This window comes from Eucyclogobius newberryi, unplaced genomic scaffold (assembly GCF_026437365.1).
Source record: "Eucyclogobius newberryi isolate DKJ021-1_F unplaced genomic scaffold, fEucNew1.0.hap1 SCAF_11, whole genome shotgun sequence".
In the NCBI taxonomy this organism is placed as follows: domain Eukaryota; kingdom Metazoa; phylum Chordata; class Actinopteri; order Gobiiformes; family Gobiidae; genus Eucyclogobius; species Eucyclogobius newberryi.
Window position 1 is genome coordinate 8,844,982 of NW_027315735.1, and position 11,052 is coordinate 8,856,033.

An 11,052-nucleotide genomic window follows, 5' to 3' on the forward strand; every position below is an offset into this window, starting at 1 on the left:
AAGAACAAGATTGCGGATACAAGCGGTCGAAATGAGTTTCCTCCGCCGTGTGGCTGGGCGCTCCCTTAGAGATAAGGTGAGGAGCTCGGCCACACGGGGGGGAGCTCGGAGTAGAGCCGCTGCTCCTCCACGTCGAGAGGAGCCAGCTGAGGTGGCTCGGGCATCTGTTCCGGATGCCTCCTGGGCGCCTCCCTCGGGAGGTGTTTCAGGCATGTCCCACCGGGAAGAGGCCCCGGGGAAGACCCAGGACACGCTGGAGAGACTGTCTCTCGGCTGGCCTGGGAACGCCTCGGGATCCCCCCGGAGGAGTTAGAGGAAGTGTCTGGGGAGAAGGAAGTCTGGGAGTCCCTGCTCAGACTGCTGCCCCTGCGACCCGGCCCCGGATAAAGCGGCAGAAGATGGATGGATGGATATTAATCCCCTTGAGAGTTCAGATTTCAAAAGGCTATGAAGGTCATCACTCTTTTTAATTTCTTTGTTATAAAAATTCCTTATTTGTAATTATCTATAAAAGTCATGTTTGTCCAAGCCAAAGGATTCTTTCAACGTATCAAAGCTCTTCAGATGAAGACTGCCCACCTTTTTTTTCCCCCCCATTTACCCACAAGTCCAATCCCCCATTTTTGGCACTCTGTGTGGATGCAACAAGACTGAGTTTATGTACTAAAGCAGACGGCCAACATGGAGCACAAGTCTGATGTCAAAAACAAATAAATCTCATCTATCTTAATAATCTCTTCAAATCAATGTTATCAACATGTGACTTTAAACTCAACTCGCATACCTCATCTCTTGTCAGTTCAGTTCTGTTTTGCATATTCATTAGGAGCACCTCTTCTCCTGCTGATCTGAGCAAGTGTATTTTACCTTCGTATGTCAACTGAAGAGTCGCCCAGGAATGAGAACCCATGTCTGTTTTCTCCTCCTGAGCTCCTCACAGAGGTGGACCTTTCGGAGGGTTTTTTGTAGGTAAAAAAAATCTCACCTTTATCAAATATTTGTTATTTATATTCATCTTATTCTAGAAACACAAAAGCACCAATATATAATTCTGATCCTGTGTCATCCCTTGATTTATTTCAATTATGACTGCGCATCAGTTTCCAAAAATGTTTTATTTTCATTCATTATTAGTTCCCATATTGCATCTACAGCCAGCACACAAACTCATAACAAAATGCAGAGGATGTTTTATTTGAGAAGTCTTCAGTTTTAAGACATAACACAAATATTTTATTGTCATTTTAAAAAATAATTTTGTAGAAATGCTAACAAAAACAAATGGGCAAATATTAAAACGCTCTAGGTTGGACCAAAGTGAACGATTTCCATTTAAACGCCAGAACAACTTTCACTGAGAACATTCAACTTAAATTCAGTTGTGAATAAAAAGCAATGGTATAAACTGTAATCAGTGCACAACAGTAAAGTAAAAAAGAAACGTAAAATCCAAGTCATGTGAGCTAGTTTCTCCTCATCAGGCCGTGTCCGAGTCAGCTTTGTGCAGTTTCACTGGAGTTCCTTCACACTCGTCCTCCTGTAAGACACATCACATCTCATCACATTTTAAACCACTGACCGCGGAGGACCGCAAAAAGATGGTCTGGACTTAACATTCCCAATGGGATTGCAATGACTGCTACAGTAAGAAATTGGCCTTTTGCTCAGCTCAGATATTTGTTCCTAAATTATTCAAATGTTCAGTTATCCATTGGATAAAACATTGGAAAAACATTTTCAAGTGAGTGTACAACTTTTAAAATTTGATTTGAACAAGATTCCTTCTGCAACCGAATAGTATTGTAAAGCTTTTCAGTCTTTGTGGACGTGAGGGTTTACCTTGATAGAGCGGCTGTGTGGAGCAGAAGAGGCGGAGCTTTGCTGGCAGTCGGACAGTGAGGGGAAGTCCAGTTCAATGTCCATCACATCTTCAAGCGCCATCTCAGTACTGTCAACAGCAAACAGAGCAGGAAGCTGAACACGCTTGCATGCTTTTTCATCAAAATAGAGGCGGGCAATGTTTTGAATATTGGAAATGCTAGAAAAAGATTCAATTGTTTATATATATATTTTTTTTACGTTACGTTTTGACACTCATCCAAGAGTCATTCTCAATCGGCAAATCAAGACCAGGAACTCAGATATTTATCCTACACTGAGAAGGCCCTGCCAGAAACTAGCCTCTTTGTCTACCATCAGTCCTATAATGGGCTATCAGCATCCTATTGCATCTGACTCACTCTCTCTCCTCCTTGTGTAACTGATTAGCATCCGAATGCCCTGGGCATCTACCTCTCCAGGGATTCAAAATTCCATTAAAAACGACTGGAAGGTTGAATCTTAACCCCCCGTTTCTATTTAAGGACGGTTTACCTTTTTTTTTTTTTTTTTTTTTAAAAACAAAGATTGCCTCTTTAACTCCTCTTTCAAACCATCTTTTTTCAGGGCCTACTCTGAGTAGGATAAATTTCTGAGTTCCCGGTCTTGATTCGCAGAAAAAAAAAAAAAAACAGTCCAGATGACTACAACGGATCACTCCTGGACAAATGAGGGTTTACACAGACAATATTGTAAAAGTTTAGAAAATACAAAAAGGCTTCAAAAAGAGAAATAATTACATTACAATACAAAATGTTGATGTCTAGTTTAATTGTGATCAAATTGAAATTGTGATCTTGGCTCTAAGAAAATTCTGACCTGCATTTTGATTTAGCTCATATTTACAAAACATGTAAAAGTCTTGAGTAAGACATCAGGCTAGATGAAAACCACAGCCACTGTAACGTTACTTTCTGATGGACATACATGTCATCCAGGACTTGCTGTTGGCCCTCTGCGTTTGGCGGGTCCCACATGTGCAGCTTAACCTTCCAGAGTTTGATCTGTTGGTCCCATGAGCGACGGCTGTACTTTCGGAACTTGTTCGGGGTCCTCGGATGCACTCCTGGCTGCCGCATGTGTCTTTAAAAACAGATTGCACAGTCATCCAACTGTAACGCAATAAGAGTTTTTCTGTTCGGAATAAAATGTGAAGCTTGTGGACACAATTCTAAACTTTCAAGCAGAGTTAGAACTGTTGAACTGTTCTTCTCATCTTCAAGAATACAACCATGAACCTGTACTATTCCATTATTCATAACATTTATACACTGCTCAGATTCTTAAAGATCCCATATCATGCCATTTTTCCTGTTTCGTAGTCTACCCCAAGGGTAAATTTTATAATAAGTGTTGTGCAACACCCATAACATAATAGTTATGAAATATCACCCATACCTTGGCCCCGCTCACAAACCTGGAAATGCAAACTGCTTGATTTGAGATTCGCCCCCACCCTTTCAAAGAGCGATCTGCCTCCCTCGCCCAACCCGTGACGTAGTCTCAGTGTGGAGACGGTGAACGTAAACAGGCCATGGCGTCGCTACACAGCGGCACATGCCAAGTTAACAAAGAATAAAAAGAATAATCACATTTCATCATCATTAGAAATGAAAAACATCACAAAACAATGTAATAACAAACGCCTCGTCAGGAAGTTGTACATGTAGCTTTAGTACTTGCAGCTCTCTCGCCCTCTTCTTTTATCGTGGGAATAGCGCCAACAATCAAATTTAACTTAGTTGTAGGTTCCACCCCACAAGTCCGAAGGTTCACAGTCCAGCGGACCGGGCTCTCCTGTCCAACGTGAAACTAACTTCGCTCTCATAGCGTCCTCCCCCTGCCTACCATAGATCTTTCCCCAGGCTCACCGCCGCCTGCCTCCGCTGATCCCCGGGAAGACTTTGCTTTTTGTCTGCGCGACTTGTGTCATGGGCAAACAAAAACACCCAAAATAAACTCCAGACACCTAACCCTTTTCCTTAATCTGTTTGATGCGCTCTGCGGTGTGGGACCCACGAAATTCCCTGGGCATGCAGCGTTGCACGATGCAAAACAAAACTAGTGTAAAGTGTGGGCTTTAAAGGCAGTAAATGTCGTGATCCATTCATGCATTTTACGGAGGTGAGAGACGAATAATACGCTTGAAATGTATAGCGCTGATCAAACTAATAATTTCGAGCGAGTCTGAAACCACGTGATCGGGCCCCATTTCCGACCACGTGATCGGGGCCCCATTTCCGACCACGTGATCGGGGCCCCATTTCCGACCACGTGATCGGGGCCCCATTTCCGACCACGTGGTCGGGGCCCCATTTCCGACCACGTGATCGGGGCCCCATTTCCGATCACGTGATCGGATCGGAACATCCCTAGTACAGAGTGCTTCCTGGAGGATGGGCTGAAACAGGGAAGTGTGCCGTCACGCTCCACAAGGATGACGCATTGCTGAGGTAGCCCCCGTCCATCTGTTCACCCGAGGAAGTACAGACTATATCAGTCTGTACAGGAATCAATCAAAAACACTTTGGGCACATATATGAGGCACCAATAGCACTGTAAGAAGGTTAAAAGCTGTGAAAAGTCGATTTTGCATGATATGGGACCTTTAATGAAGCTGTATCTCTGTGAAGTGATGAAGATATCAAACTTTGCAACAATTTTGTTTCGGTAATTGGAGACAACTATAAATTAGGACTAAATATAAATGAAATAAAAGAGTAGAATTATGCCATCCCATTGCAAGTGGGTGCGCGCACGTGTGTGTGTGTATGTGTGTGCAAGTGTACGTGCAAGCTTACTTGGGAACCTCATTGATGTAGCGGTCATAGGCCAGTGTGTTTTTCCCGTAGTTTATCTGCTTTTGCCTCCGAAGCAGGACAGCCTCATCTGTCTCCATGTTCTCTCCTTCCCTGGAGTCACAGCTGAAGGAATACACAAAATATTAAGAACTTGAATGGGAAAGTGCTGTTCAAAAACTCAATCTTTCTTCTTCAGTAAAAAAATAAATAAAAATGTAATAATGCTGGTGGGTGTGTATTCATCACACTGTGATGATCTAATTAGTCCTGCAGCGCAGCAGCGGGCCCCCTGGTTCAAAAGACAACTGGCGTGTCACTGTCACGTGTACTATATTTGTGTAAATATATAATGTTACAACGTGGGCACCTGTGGTTTATTGGCAGGTACGGCCCGTATATGTGCAAGTTCTTGTTTCTTCGTACATTTCGTATGGGCGGCTTTTATTCAGGAGCGCTGTGTAGCCAAAAAAGTACGGTATGTTGTTTTATCAGTGGTCATTGAATCACCAAAGCAAGTTCCTATTGGCAATGGCAATAAACCTTTTTCTGATTCTGATTGAAAATGCAGATGATGATACGGAGGTCTGAGCTCAGGGTTCTGTTACATTTGTAAGAGCAGCGCAGGAGCCACACAGCAGCTTCACTGGTTGGGTCCTGTGACATGCAAGATCTCATGTCACATTGCATCATGTTCTCACCGAGGCCTTGCTTCAGTGTAGACCATGAGAAAATGAAAAGAGTCCATACCTCCCTGAAGAGCCAGAGGAAGCCTTTCTCTCTCTGTGCGCAGCGTCCGAGCCCAGAATCCTGCGCCTGTACCTGCAAACACACACTCTCAGAGCCGCTCAAACACACACAATATTGGGTGGGCTATATTCAAAAGTCTTATTATTCCAATCGGATTAAATGTATGCAGCCAGATATGTTATTATTAAGAATGAGGAGTTTACACCTATGTTCACTTGTGTCACTTTGGACAGTTTATTTTCACTAATGTTGGTAGTTTTCCGATTTTGCATGTCTCCAGTCTTTTGATATATTGCCCACCTCTACACGACACTTACCGCTGCACGTCCCTCCTCATCTCACTGTCCTCCACAAGACTGCCCCAGTCTGTGGCACAGCGAGACACTGGGCCAGCGCTCTCTGGAGTGGTGAAGCTGAAAGACAACACTGCTAATACCAAGTCATGTTTTTAAAGACAGATTAAATTCATATTAAAATGTTGCCCTGACCCCCCACACTAGTTAGTTTCGCTTTCAGATTGTTTCTCGTTTTCACCCGAGTCAGTGTTCTCCTTTATCCAATCATTTTGCGCCAAAGCGTTTCGTGAGGCACTGGACTTCTCAGAGCCCACTTTGGAAGGTTAAAACAGGCCGGTGCTGCTGACCTAAGACAGTGGAGTGGGACCGATCTGCTCCTAAGTGAACCAGTTGAAATGTGGCTTTACAAAGTAGTCTTCATAATAATCAACATTAAGGCGATAGCCATTTTCCACCTTGATGGCACTCAAAGCACATTCATTAGACTGCCCCCTTCCACAGACAAAAATGCACCAATAACAATGACCCGGACTGTGCATGATGACTTGAACCTCCACATGTCCTTGTGACCTTTATTCACCCTGGGAGTCTGTTACTTGTTGGTTTTGTGTTTACACAGTGGTTGCACTTTACATTAAAACTATACAACACAGAGTTTGATGCTCTAGTTGTTTTCTATGACACTACTCCCACTCGCACTGACTGTACTAGCCCAGGAGAAACACAAGGTGTACCTGTCTTGTCTTTTGTCCATGTGGCTTTTGTCCCCGTCTGCGCGTCGGCTGCTGGCCTGCTCGCTGGACGACTCTCTGAGGTGCCCGTCGATTCCCCTCTTTCTGCAGTGTGACCACCGGGAAGAGCTGCAGGCCACAGGCACAGCACAGTTACATTCTGACCGGTGCGCATGGCAGCTCACAGATGCTACTTACATCATTTCGAATGTTATTTCCAGTAAGTAATTCTCTGTGTGGATGAATAAAGATCCCTTTTGTAAAGATATTCTAAGATTTCAATTGTGCTGCAGTCACTCTTAAAAAGAAAGATTTTTTGAAGAAAAAAAAACACATTCTACGGCAACAGAGAACAACTGATTAAACTGCTAAAGTTTGGCACAAAAATGTCTGCATGAAAGCCGAAGGTTAAAATACTGTATTTTCCGGACTATAAGTCGTACCTTTTTTCATAATTTTGGCCGGGGTGCGACTTATACCTATACTCCGGAGGGACTTATGTGTGATATTATTTGTTATTTTCACACTTAAAACCTTATTTCAGTCTACAGTGCAATCCAGTGCTTTTTTCCCCTTTCTTCTCTAATATGCATTTATTTTTTGGCTGGTGCAATTTATACTCTGGTGTGACTTATAGTCCGGAAAATACGGTAATTTGAAATCCCAGGATGCGCCACAAAAGCTTGAATGGTTCAGCTCCAGGTCAGGATACTTGATGCTGGACGCAATCCTGAGCCCCATTCACACACAAGTCCCTCATTTTTAAGAGTCAGGTGCAGACTGCCAGAACTCTGCTGCTTCTGCTCTTCACACTTATGATAGGGCTAGTGTTAGGAGAGGGTGGTTATATGGGGTTAGGGGAGGTTGGCCAAGTGTTTTAGCTGAACTAACTCATATAAACAATATGGCTGATCTGTAGGCTAAACAAATGTAAACCTTAAACATCTCAAACATGCTAAATAACAGACCTTTGACAAATGTTTGCATCCTACATTTGGTGGTTGACACTCGGATCCACTGTGGACATTATCGTTGTTATAACATGTCAATCGTATGTGAAGTAGGAGTCCCTCGACCAGCTCCCACTTCACAAGTAGGAATGACAAGTTTGAGCCTTTATTCAAGTGGGACATGGAAAATATCAGAGGACCGCACCATAAACCTGTCACGTGTCTGGCTGTCCATCACTCTATGTGTATCATGATTTAAATAGATACACAACATGCACTATGCATGTGTAGTCTAACATGCATAAAATTCCACTGATATGTGGAGTTTTCTTACCCTTACGGCCAGTGAGCGGTTTTTGTAATGACCGTACAAAGACCGAAAATGCAAAAAGGTGAGGGTGTCTGTAAATGGGCCAAACAGAATTTCTAGTTTACTGTTTAGTTCGTCTTAACAACAAAGCTTGGCAGTATCCTTGGTAACGTGTTTAGAACATGCCTAGAACAGAAACTCATTTAGCTAACACTAGTTTCAAATAGTCCTATAATATGAAGATGACTTCTCAACTTCTACGGCAGGAGCGCACAAAGCGTGCGGAACGCTGAATAAACTGAGAAACAACCCCACACAGTCTTACTGGCAAGATTCTTTTTTTTTTTACAGGTGAAGAGGCAACTATTTGCATGCAACTCCTACTTCACATATGACAGACATGTTTACAACAAAGATAATATATCAATGTTAAAGGCGCAATGGACGATTTTTCGGCGATTTGAGAACGCAGGCGGAAGTGCCGTGCGGACTGATACAACACACACGTGCGTTAGTTTATTAGCGCGACAGATCGCATCGCATCTCTCGTCTCCCGTAGATTTCAGTCTTCTTATGAGTCAGCTCGAACTGTCTTTCTCCGTCTTCCTTTTGTCCCGTACACGGAGGGAACTATATTATGATAGATCAATGCGCTTAGACACGCGGAAACGTGCCGCATGCGGCTGCAGGTGAACGGTAGGTGCGTTTTATGATTGATACGTGAAAGGACTAATCGGCAGTCCACGCCACGAGGAAATAAGACTCAGATTTGGGCCAAAAAAATCGTCCATTCAACCTTTAGCATCAATCAATATTAAACGGGGTTAAAAGCTCAAAAATGTCGATTTTGCATAATATGTGCTCTTTAAGTCACTTGTTGAAACCCTTCCTATAATGATAAATAATGTGTTTTTATGACTGCAGTATTGTGAAACTTTCAGAGTAGGGCTGCAACTAATGACCAAGTTGCTAATCGATTAGTCTGGCAATTATTCTTATTCTATTCATCGTTTAGAATGTGAAATGCCTGTAAATATCAGATTTGAGCTAAATTTGACCCAGATGAAGTTAAGATGATGTTGTCCTGATAGAGTACATAACAGATTAATTCATTTTTTGTTCAAAAACGCTGAACTTACAAGTGTCCCTTGTAATTTGTGTAAGTCCTGCTTTGTACAAGTCATAAAACATCTTCTCTCACAAATGGCATGGTTTGGAGTCTTATTGTTCAGACAATGATTATTCAATGCTAGCTGACAATTATTTTATTTGTGATTAATTGATTAACTTGTGGCAGCCCTAATTCAGAGCAATAAAAAAATGTTTTCTTCATGGGTTTGCATCATCATGCTAAGGACAAAAACACATTTTAAGAATAATTATTGTAATTTGATATACATTTTAAATACTTGTTAAAACTGTTGAATATGGTAAAAACTGTTCAAACCATAACAAGCAATCATTCAGCTTTAAAGAGTTGTTATGACTGTATAAGTCTCTTTTGGCGTTAAAACCTAGTTTATGGACTGTGACGTCAGAGAGGCGCCTTCTCTTTGTCCTCTTCCGCCACTTGTTGCTCTGCACTTTGGTTTCGTTAGATAAAGTGCCCAATATTCCGTATATTATTGGGCAGAAAGTTGAAAGAAAGAATGTTAACAGTTTGGTTGAGCATGTAGTCGAGTATATTTATTCCTAACACCATAAAAACACAAACTAGCCCCAAAAAACCTAAGTCAATGACACGATGATGGTTCAGTGCCAACAGACCGAAGTTAAAGGACGCACTAATGTGGACCCTCAATGCGCCGTGACTAAGGACACGTACCGGTGTTTGTGTCCCGGGCTGTGGTCCACATCCAGTCTGTTCCCAGCGGTGTCCGACATGATTGTGGCCGCGCGGAGGTGAACGAGGAGCGGGTACAGAGCAGGGGAAACTGTGGCTGGAGCTCCCGGCCTGGAGAAATGAAAGAGCGGGGAAGAATGGCAGATCTGCTCGGCCTGGAGACGTGAAAGGCCGGCGGAAGAATAGCGGGTCTGCTTCGCTTGAAGAGGTGAAGAGCGGGCAAAGAGTGGAGTAAACCCGCTCGGCTTCGAGAGATGCGCGCCAACGATGAAAGACGGCGCATGCGCGCAACACTCTACGACCCAAACACCGCGCTCATGTGACCGGAAATAGGAGCACTTCTTCCGGAAACTAGATTGTTTTTTTGACATACTTTCATCCATGCATACTTTACATAAGGGGTGGGCAATTATTTTCCTCCGAGGGCCATATTCGAATCCAGGCAAGTAGCGGAGGGCCGGCCCGCGATCATTGGTGTGAAAAAAAAAAATCCCAAAAATAAAATATCCAATAAAATATCACTTTTCTGTCAAATATAGGCTATTGAATCTATTATTTAATTCATTCCACGTCATATTTCTTAAAGATACAAGTGCAGACAGATGCCTGAGGGCAAAAAAGGAAAGTAAATAAATACATATATATATATATATATATATATATATATATATATATTTTCAAATATTACCTGGCATGTTTGGCTTGGCGATTATAAAGACAAACGGGCCACATGTGGCCGGCGGGCCGTAGTTTTCCCACCCCTGCTTTACATGATACATACAGTGATACGCAACATAAAACGTTTAGATACAGGAAACAAGACTAAAAATAACAAGATAAATTGGCAAAAAAAGTATACAGAAGGGCGTATGAGTTTAGTTCAACAAATTGTCTAATGTTCATTGAAGATGCCCAATGTCTGTTTTTCTTCCAGATAGTTTATGCTTAAGGTCTATGCTAAATTCATATATTCGTGGTTTCTTGGACCATTTACAGTACAGACCAAAAGTTTGGACACACACAGCAGAGTGAAGGCAAAAGGGCCAACAAGTGCTAAGCACCACTTCTGGGAACTCCTTCAAGACTGTTGAAGACCATTTCAGGTGACTACCTCTTGAAGCTCATCAAGAGAATGCCAAGAGTGTGCGGAGCAGTAATCAAAGCTAAAGGTGGCTACTGTGAAGAACCTAGAATATAAGACAAATTTTCAGTTGTTTCACACTTTTTTGTTAAGTATATAATTCCACATGTGTTAATTCATGGTGTTGATGCCTTCAGTGTGAATCTACAATTTTCATAGTCATGAAAATAATGAAAACTCTTTGAATGAGAAGGTGTGTCCAAACCTACATACAGAAATGTACAGTACAGACCGTACTGTACATTTCTGGATTTACATGTGGAAATGTATCCACAAAATATATTACTATCTTTTGTGCAATATCAACAGATTCAGTATATAGATTATATACGATTATCAGTTCCTTTTTGGTAAT

At 42.3% G+C, this 11,052-nt stretch overlaps 1 protein-coding gene across 2 annotated transcripts; it reads right to left on the bottom strand.

Annotated features, from left to right (window-relative positions):
• Window positions 1–1,257: 1,257 nt before the first annotated feature.
• Window positions 1,258–9,831, bottom strand: slbp (stem-loop histone mRNA binding protein). Of its 2 annotated transcripts, none has more exons than XM_072435456.1 (8): window positions 9,539–9,831; window positions 6,457–6,582; window positions 5,744–5,839; window positions 5,427–5,492; window positions 4,680–4,802; window positions 2,806–2,961; window positions 1,840–1,948; window positions 1,258–1,537 (listed from the first exon to the last, which is right to left on the bottom strand). In XM_072435456.1, exons 1-8 carry the CDS (start codon window positions 9,595–9,597, stop codon window positions 1,478–1,480), a joined length of 795 nt encoding a protein of 264 aa, XP_072291557.1. In that variant the 5' UTR covers window positions 9,598–9,831; the 3' UTR covers window positions 1,258–1,477. The 2 variants fall into 2 exon arrangements, with proteins under 2 accessions (XP_072291557.1, XP_072291549.1); XM_072435448.1 differs by having other exon boundaries at window positions 5,427–5,498.
• Between the last annotated feature and the right edge of the window lie 1,221 nt (window positions 9,832–11,052).